General features: G+C 42.9%; 1 protein-coding gene across 1 annotated transcript in view; it reads right to left on the bottom strand.

Annotated features, from left to right (window-relative positions):
- Positions 1 to 12,294, bottom strand: part of HDAC4 (histone deacetylase 4) — a 178,939-nt gene that overhangs the window by 27,816 nt on the left and 138,829 nt on the right. The window contains exons 15-17 of the mRNA XM_026033717.1: positions 9,446 to 9,579; positions 5,211 to 5,331; positions 1,589 to 1,635 (exon numbers count right to left, since the gene is read on the bottom strand). Of these exons, the coding sequence (XP_025889502.1) occupies positions 1,589 to 1,635; positions 5,211 to 5,331; positions 9,446 to 9,579 (302 nt within the window). The remainder of the gene's footprint in view (positions 1 to 1,588; positions 1,636 to 5,210; positions 5,332 to 9,445; positions 9,580 to 12,294) is intronic.

Genomic DNA, 12,294 nt, shown 5'->3' with positions numbered 1-12,294 from the left:
GGTGTTGATTACTAGCCAACAGCTGCTTTTAAAACCACATGGAAATATCCCTGGACTTTGTAAACTGTAGAAAAGTTAGCAAATGCTTTATTTAATATTTTAAGGCTACATGGAGACAAGCAATCATAAAGGTAACTGCCAACACTATCTTCAGAATATTACCAGCATATCAATAATAGCAACACGGCGTGATKCCTGCCTTGATTTCGGATTTAATGCAAGACTTCTGGGGCTGCGTCAGGCTCAGGAACTGTCTCTACTTGTTACCATTCAGTCTTCATTTGCAAATGATAATTTTTGCTTTGAATGGCATGCCTGACTGCAGGGCAGAGTAAATCCAAACCTTTTAAGCTCTAGCCAAAAATTTGCCATGAATTAGGAGACTGCAGCATATTTACAATACAAAATAAAATATCTCTACGAGTGCTTAGTGGTGGCAGTATGAATAAATGGTGATTATTCTTTTTTTTTTTTTTTTTTTTTTTTTTTTTTGACGTGAGAATTTTCAAAGCAGTGAGTTTGCAAAGGTGCACTAAGAAAACAATTTTGTTTCATTTCCATAACAGAATCCAGACCTCTAAATTCAACCTCACGAGCTACAATTATGCATAAGAACGACCACTGTGAGTTTTCAAACACAATGCCTTTTATTGTCTCTTTTCATTCTTTTCCCTTCCTGTTCACTGAGATTTTCTGTAGTGTCACCCTCCACACAAACTTGAGAGCAGAAAGTCTGACTTGAAAGGAAAACTTTCATCAAGCTTTCAAGCTTCAAAATAAAACCCAAACTTTCAACATATTTCTTTTTTTTTTTTTTCTTCAATCTTCTGAGAACAAGCAAATGAGAAAAGTCTCCCTTTTTTTAATGGGGAATCTGAACAGATGAAAACTCACGCTCAGCTACTACACGAAGGATAGACAGATATTTTAGTCACCTCTTTCAGAATGCTCATGCCTCGAGCCTCAAAAATGAAAGATCCCAAACACTAAAACCAGCAACTCCCTTGTACTGCCTAACTCATGAGCCATTTTATTCTAAAGACAATCATATAGCCCAGCCACAACTACGGTACCTTACTATTCACAGCAACTTCCCAAATATTACCCTGCAAGATCACTATTTTATTAATACCTTTTCCACCTGCACTATTAGGCAGGCGGCTCTGAAGTACAAACCTGAAGATGAAACACCTACGCAGCGCGGGCAACATGAAAAGCCCACCTTGCTCCCTGCATAGCTGCACTGCATTTCTTGTCTTCAGTGGCTGCATTAAAAAGCAGTAATCTCCGAGCCATTAAACATCCCTGCCTGGGAAATGAGTTTTTGCATCCCAAAAGCCAGAGACAAAACACGCCCCTGGATGCGGCGCACATTTCAGGACTCCAAACGGGCTCARATCTTTCATGCTGCTTTTGAAGAAAGGCACGTGAGGCCGGCGCGGCAAGCCCGCACCCCAGACAGGCTGTGTTTATGGGTAACATCTGGTGGCAATTACCCGCTTGATGGAATGCAAAGCAACAATTTCTGTTAGCCACGGGACTCGGAGAACAAACAGGACATTATTTACACATTAAAGCAAGTACTCACCCCGACACCGCCACAAGGAAGCCTGACAAACATTGACGTTAGAGAACCTGCAGAAGGAAAAATACATATATGTTTAAAAAATCCAGGAAGTCCTCAAAAATTCAAAGTTTCCCAGGTTTGCATCCAATTTTATGGCAATACTGAATTTTTTCTCAGCAGTTATGCACTTTGGTTTCATTACAATGCCCCCAAAGCCACAAATAACCCAAKTATACTTCAGTGAATACACAACACATATATGCACTTGTTCAAAGCCTTTTGCAGCACAAAAGTCCTCTATAAAGCCCATTTTTTAAATGGGGTATGTGCTGTTCTGCATTTCAGGCAACTGCCCTGGCTAAATGATTGAGATGCTACCTGTAACTGCTAAGCATGTCTCCTGAGATGAGTATTTTAACCACTTTCAACTGAAGGAGGATTGGAAATAATAAAACAAAACAAAGCCCTAATTATAAGTCTCCTACACATTCACCCCAGGATTCTGGAGCACATTAGCTTCATAAAAAGGAAAACATTAAGGAATAAACCTGAGGCAACCAAACAGGGAAGTGTTTTGACTGGAAGAGCAAAACCAGCATTAAGAATTTGAGAAACGTGGAGGAAAAGGTCTCGTTTAGTAACTGGGAGGAACAGCAACATCACTTTCTCTGCCCTTATGCCAGCAATATAATTATGTAGGCAAAAATCTGCAGGATTGCAAATTGGTGCCAGGCACCTCACCCACACACACATTGTCCTTTCACCTCAAAGCACAGTTAATGCCTCGGTATTATCAAGCTGAGCACACTTTGACTGGATCCACAGGAAAGTTCTCAGATCACTGTCTTGCACCTCCTGCCACATCTTTCACTCACAACCCACCTCTTATTTCAGTATTTATCATTCCAATGACAATTTGTGTTTGCTAGCTGCAAATTAAAAGCAGCCTCATTTGCTGAGGTTTGAATTTTGTTCAAGAAGTCCCAATGCTTTACRCTTCCAAGGAAGGGATGGATCCTGTTTTTCACCCGGAGATTTTAGCAACATTTTAAGGAGAAGGGTGATGCAACCTGTGCTGAAAACCACCACCTTCAAACCCATCTGATAAAACCTCCAGAAATCGAATCTTTGTGATGCTCAGGCTCCTCTGTGAAAGATAACTTCGATATTGATGGCAGACTTCTATAGCTCAAGTGGCTTCTCCCACTTCAGTGGGGAATAGGCACCCTTTGCATAAAGCCTCAGACTCAAAAAGAAGGCTTTACGGGACCAGAGGGAATATATAAGATAATCTTCAGAAGAATATCTATTTCGGAAGTGCGAGTATTCAGCTGGGCCACTGTATCTGAGCCAATCGACACCTGCTTATGGCACCGAGACACCCGAGCTATTTACTTCCTTCCCGCTTCCTCTTCGAGACCTGCCAGATGAAGGGACGTCCCTGTTACCACTTACAGTGAAGTGGCTTAAAGTGAAATAACCCTTGTTTTCATCTCACGGCTTGACAATTCCTTTTAGGCTGAAATTTCTCATGTTTTTCTTGCTCCTAGCAGCCTGCTGGCATATTTAAAAGCTGTCTGCAAAGCTGTTTTAAGCATTTAAGAACTTYTTAAACCCTCAAAATGAGCGGATGGCTCACTCCCCCATCCACACAAATAACCAAGCTGAGGTTTTTTCAGGGAGGTTTTCCCAGCAGTTAAGAGCTGCTGGAGAACGAAGCCTACAGGAGATCCCAGGGACTCCACCTCTTGCCTGTGGCTGCAGCCTTGGAAAGCTTGAAAGCAAATGCTTAAAAAAAAAAATAGTTGCTAGACTGCATTTTGTGCCATCACTGGAGTCCCGGTATATTCTCAGCCTAGATCTAGTCTAGACATCTGGAAATATATGAATCTCCAAACCAATTTGTCAGTAATATTGCTCAACAATTTCACCTTCTTTACAAATTACACCTAAAGAGGCAACTTTCTGTAACTGAATACCCTCATATATTAGAATTATTTCTCTTTACTAGAAGAATAAACTTAATTCCTACAGRTATTTTAAAATGAGTATTTCGTGGGTATGTGAGGACATAGAAAAGTAGAGAGCTCATGAAGGTAAAGCAAGAGCTTCTCTTTGCTCAGATTCTCTGTACGAAACAGCAGGAATGGTTCAGTGAAACTGGGCAACCTCAAGCCCGATACTCATCAAATAAAACTTTTGTTTCCCCAGATATATTGCTGTAGCCACTGATACCAAGGGAATATGGGAATGGGACGGCATTGCAAGAAGATCTGACATCTGAATGCGTAGGAAACATTCCGCACCATCAYGGATGACTGCTGTCTGGCCTAGCCTGGAAAGCCAAGGAATGAGAAACGCTAGAGGACAGCCCAGATCACACGATGGGCAACATGATCCACAGAGGGTACTCGAGACAAATTCCTGATCCTCGGCGCTACTCATTAGTCCCAGAAACGTGCAACCAAATCAATGAATGCGGAGGTGGCACACCTGCAAACGAGCTGGAGACTCCTCTGCACTGCCAGACATGCCTCACGCAAGGCAGAGCTTTACACTACCAAGGACATGACGTCACCAGTTATTTAAAGTGCATATATTAATTGCGAGATCACTCAGCCAAAGGTGTCCACCTCTCATTTCTCTACGTTTTAAAGAGGTGGTAACTTCACCATAAATACAGTGCTAATTACATGTTTAAACAACTGGCTAATAGCTTTCCTCTTTGGGGATCTRATGTACATACTGACTGTGTTGCAAATTCTTTCCAGCTCTTTTGCTGTGACTACTGCARCATGCAAACCATCAAGTTAATCCTCTTTTTATATCATGTAAAGTGAAGCTAATCCCAACATAAACTTTCTCAACTTCTAGATTCCAGAATCTGTCTTGTTCCTGACATCCACATGAGAACTTCCATGAACTGCCCCTCCAACCAATCTTACTGCTGCTAAAAGGCAAAACATGAAGGGAGAGAAAGTGTTGCCACGCATAAATTTGAGGTAAGCTGCTAAAATTCACGTGACTTGATTGCTATGGGGGCAGTTGGTTTTCTGAACAATTTTCCTCTAGGCCATTTGCAAGGAAAAGCTTAAGGCAGATGCAGACCTGTTTTAGGCAGAGCCAGGCCCCAAGCTCACACTGAAATTCAATAAATGCAGGGTTGCCTAACAGGTCTGTGCATCTTACTTGATGATTACCTACACAGACCTGACAGCTATTTGTTGATGTCTAGGAAGTTGTTTGGTGCTATATGGCTCTGTGTAGTTAGGAGGGTAATTCCAAGTCCTAATGAGGAGAGATAATCATCTAACTTGGAGAGCAGAACATCCAAAGATAAAAATAAGTATCAAGTTATCTCTCCTCATCAGAGAGGGTCTTTCCAGGTTCTAAAGTCACTAAGGAAAAGCCATTTTAGATATCCAACGTTCAGGGATTCCCCTTAAGAACGGGGATGTCTCTTGAACTACTTTCAGGCTGGCATTTAAAGCAGGTGGGATGGGTCTTCTTGAGAACTAAGTTGAGTGCAGAGGGAGTCCACCTTTCTCAGAGGTGCCCCCAAGCACTTGCCAGTGCGGGTGCTGTGGTGGCAGTGGGAATGCCTGAGGTCTGGARGGTGAGCCCTTTCCATGGGAAACTGTACCTAGAAGCTTCTTGCTGTCCAGTTTCTGCCTGTTCAGAGGGTTTGTGCCGTACAGCAGCGTGTGGGCTTCCGAGTGGACCGTCTGCAGCTCTTCTAGGGTCGCTTTTCTTCCACGGATGCACTGAAAGAGAAAAAGAAAGTGGCAATGAAATCACTAATTGCCATGCACAGCCGTCTTCTCCCCGAAGCCAGAAGGAAATCCCACTCTAGGCATATGCAATAAAGCTCTACTTAACCCACATTACAGAGCTTTTCKTTTTCCCATAGCAAATCATAAAGACAGTGAGGAAAAAAAAAAAAGCATTCTCTTGTGAAAAATTCATCTTCATGTGGAGAGATTTTGCTTTAATCCCTTATTCAAAATATTAGCTTGACATAAAAAGTCATCCTTGGACCTCTGGATGTTTATTTTAAACATATTTACCTCTGAGTGTTCTCCACGTTACACAGAGACTACTTGACTATTTAGGATTTTACTTGTAAACCATTAGAAAGAGCCTCAATGATTCACGGATGAAAACACAGCCATCCAAACCCACATGCGTTTCCCCATGGTGATTATTAAGCTAACCTCAAAAATCCTCCCGAAAACGCAGCTCTCCAACCAAACCTTCTAGCAATGGAGGGTCCTTTGAAAGTTTTCTGCTCTCCGACTGATCTTGGAAACCCTACATCCTTAAACCCTTTGCTTTCGTTACCTTGTGATGCAGGTTGGGTTGGGCAATGGGAAATATTGCAGCACGTGACATTGCAACGTCTGCCCCCTGCTCTTGCTGCCAGCTGAAGATGAGAAGGGCAACACGCTCAAGTCCTGGCTCTGCTGGAGCTTACAGCAATGCTTCTAAGGAAGTCAGGGGGAACCCAACTTCACCTCAGATTTTGGAAGTTAGAGACCTTTTCCTGTTTTTCTCCACCTTATTTGGGGGGCTTAACTTGCACACAACAGAGCCAACACATCAGCACACACCTCTGCAATGTGCTTAAAGGAAGCTCCTTCGTTGAGRTCACCCAAGCTGGAAAGTGGTGGAAAACCCGAGCTCTGCCAGAGCGCTCAGGCACCCACCGCTCGTAATTTTGCATTTCTATCCTCCAGCCCTGCTTTTCTTTCCTACATGTTCTGCTCCTCCAGCGAACATTTCTTGAGGTTAAGGAGGAGGCAAAAACGCGCCAGCCCATTAGWGATGGAATCATCGCAAAAATGCTAGACCCAGAAGGGATGGAAATACTTTGGCAAATTCCCCCTGAGGGTTTCTCCCGTCTTCCTTTCTCATTCCCAGTCAGTCTGCCCCTGTTACCTCTTTTTACATASAGAAACAGCATTTTGTATTTCTTGGCATCACAAGAACAGGCAAAGGGAAGGGTGGGTGGAGGCCAGGTCCTCCACGACCATCAACAACCTCAGCTCTGCTGGCCTCAGAAGAGCTGCTCCCRTTTAAGGCAGGTGCCCTACAAACATAGCCAAGCTCTGTGCTCACTAGGAGGGCATGGATGGCACTGGCTCCTCTGTATGTTACCCTTGATTAAAGGGAAGCTACAGATATTCAGAGAAATGTCAGAAGAAGGTTGAAGAATGATGTTTTAATAGGAGGATATGAGCCTTAAAGAGACCAGCAGTAAGAACTTCTCTCAAGCATGGCCCTGGCCCGAGGCACAACAAGCCACAAGAATTGCTYGTTTTCATAAGAAGTGGCCACCAAAGCTCCTTGCAGAGCAGCATCCGGGGACCTCCTGGCTGGGCCAGGGAGCGATTCCGCCCTCGGAGCAGCCGGAGTGGGACAGGCCGGCCCTGCCACCGGGTCCCATGTCCTCCCTGCGCAGCTGCAGCTAACCCTGGCGCTGGGAGCATTGCTCCTTCCAGTGATTGCAGCCGTCTGTTTGGGGAGAAAGAGGGTTTTTCAGATTGCCTCAATTAGGGTAATTGTTGCTTTTAAGTTCGGGGCATATCCTGGAGTAATTGCCATGTTTTATACCGCTAACTTAATTAAACAAGCCGTGCTCTAAACCACAAGCTGTCATTGCATTTGGACGACCGCTTTCACTCACAAGGGCTGTCAAACTTGTGCAAGTCTGTCAAACTTTTACCCATCTCACTGCAAATCCACTATATATYTTCCCTGTAGCTGGATATCTAAAAGTCTTTGGACAATTTCTGCAATACATATCTGCTTCACTGCTGAAAAATAGGGTAACTGGCAGCTAGCAATTTGGGTTTTTTTTAGCATGCATGTACAATAAAATATTTATCTGGTAGCCCATTTTTGGATGGGGGTATGTGTACAACAGAAGCAAGGAGTGGAAATTTCCAGTTTACAGACAGCCTCAGAACTGTCTGTACTTGCACTGAAAGCAGAAGTGCATTTCAGTGCAGCACACAACGCTTGCATTCCCGCTGCCCAGCAGCAAAAAGAGAGGATCTGCTCTTCCTGCACAATCCAGCAGGTCTTTGTGTTTCCCACTCAGCATATAAATATATTAGATACTGTGSAGGGCACTGTTTCTATCAGTGTCCAGCCACTACTTAAAGATGGCAAAATTGAACTACACACACAGACCTCAGCAACTGGATTCTTAAAGAAGCAAAGTGAAATACAAGGTTAAGGAAACATCCAAGTTTAAACTSTCCCTTTGCAAATACGAGTGGTAATTAACTCCATAACGACACCCCATTTTCACACCAGACCACCCTGTGTTTACTTAAGCAGCGTCTGATGCTTGAGGCATAGGACAATACATATGAAATGATGAAGGTAAAAGAGATTGTGCCCAAACACATTGGTCAGCATGCCAAAATGCTCCACAATTAACCTAGGATAAAGCAGGAGCTCAGCAAAAAATAAAATATATACACTAGCAAAAGTTCTGATTCCTGTGTTGCAGGTGTTGCTGCAGACTTGTTGCAGTCATAGCAGAGCTACTATTAACTCCTCAAACATCTGCCTCTGGAGAAGCAGGGCAATGCTGCATCCAGCAAGGCCAGGAGAAAAGTTATGATAAAAAAAATAGCACAGATCTGGACACCAGAGGGAAAAGCAGCAATGAAGAACATAAAAAATGACTGGGCAGTCAGGAGAGCACCTAGCTATCCCAAAATGACAGGATGCCCATTGAGAGGGAACGTAGGAGTTGAGGCAGGAAAGCTAATGTTGTGTATTTAGGGTTATGAGAAAAAGGAAGAGTTGGAGATGTGGTTGAATTTCACTACCGTTCAGAAGGGATATGGGCAGAAACGAGGYGAATGCCAAAATAACCCCAAGAGCTGTCACGAGAGAAACCTAGAATACCAAATTAAGGAAACAATTCCTATTGCAACAAAACAGCCATTGGAAAGAGACACTCAAGAACTKCACACACTGGAAGAGACCATCTCTGCCCGAAGCGCAGCAGATGCAGGAGGCAACTGGCATCCTGCCCTTAYGGCTTCTCCTGGAGCTACGACAGTGACAGGAATTCGGTTTTGTCACCCAGGATCCAATTTAACAGGTCTTTGCAGCCACAAACAGGTCTAAAACTCTTCCTCGCTCTCTTTAGTGACAAATAAGCCAATACCAGGAGAACATTAGCTAATGGCAATGCTGCCACCACGTGGAAAGATTTTCTTATTGCTCAGRAAATATTTCAAGGCAGGTTCTGGAGCAGTGCACATGTACTGTACAATTCGGTCTCCTTAGGTGACCTGAGAATCAAGGAACAAACACTACCCACTTATCATTAATGCTACTGTCGTTTATTATTAACCTTATTATTAATCACTCTTCGTCTGCTTATTTTGGTACCTAAGCTTTTCTTTTGCTTTGCTCTTAGAACATACACATCCAACAAAATTAATGTAAATCTGTTTTCATGAAAAAGTGCTTAGTGACACCCTCCAACCCTCACTCTTTCTGTAATAGCCTCGTTTTAGCTGACTTCTACTTAAAAAGGGTATTAGATTAAAAACAAATTTGCTGTTATCAAACAACAGAAATACAAAGGTGTTGGTCAGTATCTTCTCCTGTTGTGACTGAAGAGAAAAGCTATAAAAGTCAAAAAGTGGAGCACAGCAGAGAAGTCAAAGGCTGGCATGTCCTGGTAGCTGTGGAGCAGTGCAGAAGGCAGGGTTGGAAGACACATCCGCTTCCAAACTCAAATCCACGCTTGGAAAACACGCTTCCAACAAGCTGGCAGGAGAACGGCCCACGCACAGCTGCTTTTTGCTTCCCCTCCCCTGCGAAACCCTTCCGTGTGCTCCCCGTTACCTCGCACTTCCCGCGGAGTCCTGTCTCCTGGAGCCGGGACCAAATGCTCTGGATTCGCCCCGCGTGTTCCGGGTGGCTGTTGGTGTTTCCACAGGTGCACTGATGTTTCAGCATCAAGGTGTCGTACACGAGGCCTGCAGCAGACAGTACAGAATGGCTCGCACGGAATTGCAACCACATATGTAAGAGAAATATCAAAAAAAAATATATATCCATATATTTTTATCTATAGCACTCTCTATTCAACAGAGCATCTGCAGACAAAGGCTAAGTGCACTTTCCCAAGAGCCACAGACCTAGAAAAATTCAGAAATCCTGCAAGCCATAGACACAGCTTCTCTGAAACACAACCAAACCTGTGATGGTTCCCCTCACTAGAAATCCTCAAGAAAACATGGAGAAGATATTTCCTGCATCACTGGAGCTATGAGAGTGACAGAAGGAGGTGACAAATGAAAGCCTAAGAGACATGAGCGTAAATAAATCATCTGAAAAGAGACAGAGAGTTACAACTTTTCCACTTTTATAAATGCTGCTAAAGTGATTCTCAGGCTTTGAATTAAAAAACAAAAGGTCACTAGAAGGYACTCTGTTTCATAAAATAGTCCATGCTGAAGCCTTCACACCAGCATTATTTTACAACATACTAATTAAGACTATTAGAAGAGGCGTGGGAATAATTATTCAGCACCATGCATGGGTACTGAGTAGTGTTGCTTTACTYTGACATGAGAGCAGACACCTATATCCTCCATCAGTACCAAGTATTTACAGCACGATGACAGGGTAGGAGACTTCAGGTCCTGCTCCAGAGTTGTCCGGGTGCATTTTTGGAGACAGAATTAGGATTTYTGTAGCCAATAACCCCCTGTACACAACCAGTTGTTTCTCTGCAGCTATGCAGTCTTAGTGACAAAATACTTAAGCAAAAGAGATGAGGTAAACCACTTAAATTTAGTCTTCCCTTCAGCCAAAAGCTCCTGGGAATTGTATAAATGGGGAGGCAGTACAAGCGGAAAAAAAAAGGTTTCTTGTGAGAAATGTCAGGCTGAGAACACAAAGTTGTCCATCAAAGGTCCTGAAGAGAAGCCAACACTCTGGAATTAGGAGAGGATGTCCCTGAGAAGATGCATGGACACGGAGCCTGGAGCTGGGCTCCGTGCTGCTGCACCCACACCGGCTGCTCCGACTTGAGCTGGAATCGCACCTTTTCTGCCCGCATTTTGGCATGTTCTCCCACCCCAAAATTTGGCTTTTCCCCTGCATGGCAAACGCTTGCGCTGACACCTCCAGCTGCTCAGCCTTAGGGGAGGTAGCTGGCAGCTCCTCACTTTGCTGTAGGTGAGTGTGAAGGAGAAGAAAAAACCCACACTGAGTTCTCGGAAGAGAACAGAGCCCCGGCTAATGGACTGGGTTAGCCAAGGTTCAGTTAAATAAGACTGCATTATAAAGCTCCGTAAAGGTCTCCCAGGTTTGGTTCCCAGCACGCTTTATGAGAAGCGGATGGGCAGAATCAAGCATTATAAACACCATCTGAGAAGTAGCAGTCCAGTGGTAAAAGAAATTGCCCGTGAAAACTCCCCTAGAATCTCCATGCCTGCTCTTTTAAGTTCAAGCACTCTTAAATCAGTGCAAATCTGCCTTGTTCTTTGCTTGTGTCTGTTTTCATGAACCTCTCAATTTAAAACAAAATCTCATAGGTTAGAAGCCAACAAGAATCAACTAAAGATAAATGCAAAATAAAAAAAAAGGGGGGGGGGGGGTTGGATTGATCTGATATTCCTCAATTGCTCCTTGGTCTTCCTACAGCGCACCAGATTTGTCAGGTATTTCCCAGGTTTTCTGGAGATGTTTCAGTTTCAGCTCAGAACTAGGCAGTCAAGGTAATTTAGCTAGCATCGGATGAGATCTGCCAAGACAGTTGTATTTTAAGGGCAGAAGCAGGAAACAGAGCTAAATCCTCAGCCACCCACACCAGCACCTCTACATCACCCACAAGTGCTGGAAACCTACATTTATGTTTAAAATTATGTGYACATTGATAACAAAGCCTCATCCCAAGACTGTTCAAGTTAGGTAGAAAGACATCAAATGAGTCCAGAAGAGCCAGGAAATGCAGAACAGAGAAATACTTTCCCTAAAATAAATAAATAATCATATATACATATAATTTTTAATATATTATATATATTTATATATAAATTTATATATATATATATTTACATACATAAAAATATATTTTTTAATATATATATATTTTATATATATATATATATATAAGTACAATATACTACGGTGTGCATGCTTAGAGCACTTCTGGCCACCTCCCTGGAGGAACCTGGGTCTTTGAGCATAAAGGTTTTGAGAAAAGGTGGTGGTAGGCTGCCTACATGTCCCTATCGGTTAAGTTAATGGGAACTTAAGACAGAGGGGATTAAGTAATTTGGTTGAGTGATTCAGCGATAGCAGCAGTGGCTCAATGTTTTTCAACACTATAATCATGTATCAAGTTTTTTTTTTTTAAATTAGACCTTGAGAAAGAAGGGAATTGCTCCAAGGTCTTTCCTGTGGTTGGGGACACTAAAAAAAAAAAAAAAAAGACACACACAAAGCAAAGCTTTAACAATTTAAGCTTAAAATACTCAACTACATTGGCCATTATGAGTTAAATTAAGTGGTGCYGGAAGCAATACTCCTTAAGACACAAGAACAATCATTTTTAAAGGTCAGCACTAAAGCCTAACCGACTCGCTTTTCTTGGCAGAACAAACATATGATTTGAGGCTCAGATAATTATATTGCTCTGCGCGGGAGAGAATAAATGCCTTCATCATAAATGAAAAATACTT

Source organism: Nothoprocta perdicaria, unplaced genomic scaffold (genome assembly GCF_003342845.1).
Source record: "Nothoprocta perdicaria isolate Ctin4 unplaced genomic scaffold, notPer1 scaffold_132, whole genome shotgun sequence".
NCBI classification, from domain to species: Eukaryota; Metazoa; Chordata; class Aves; order Tinamiformes; family Tinamidae; genus Nothoprocta; species Nothoprocta perdicaria.
This window is presented reverse-complemented; position numbering and strand designations above follow the sequence as displayed.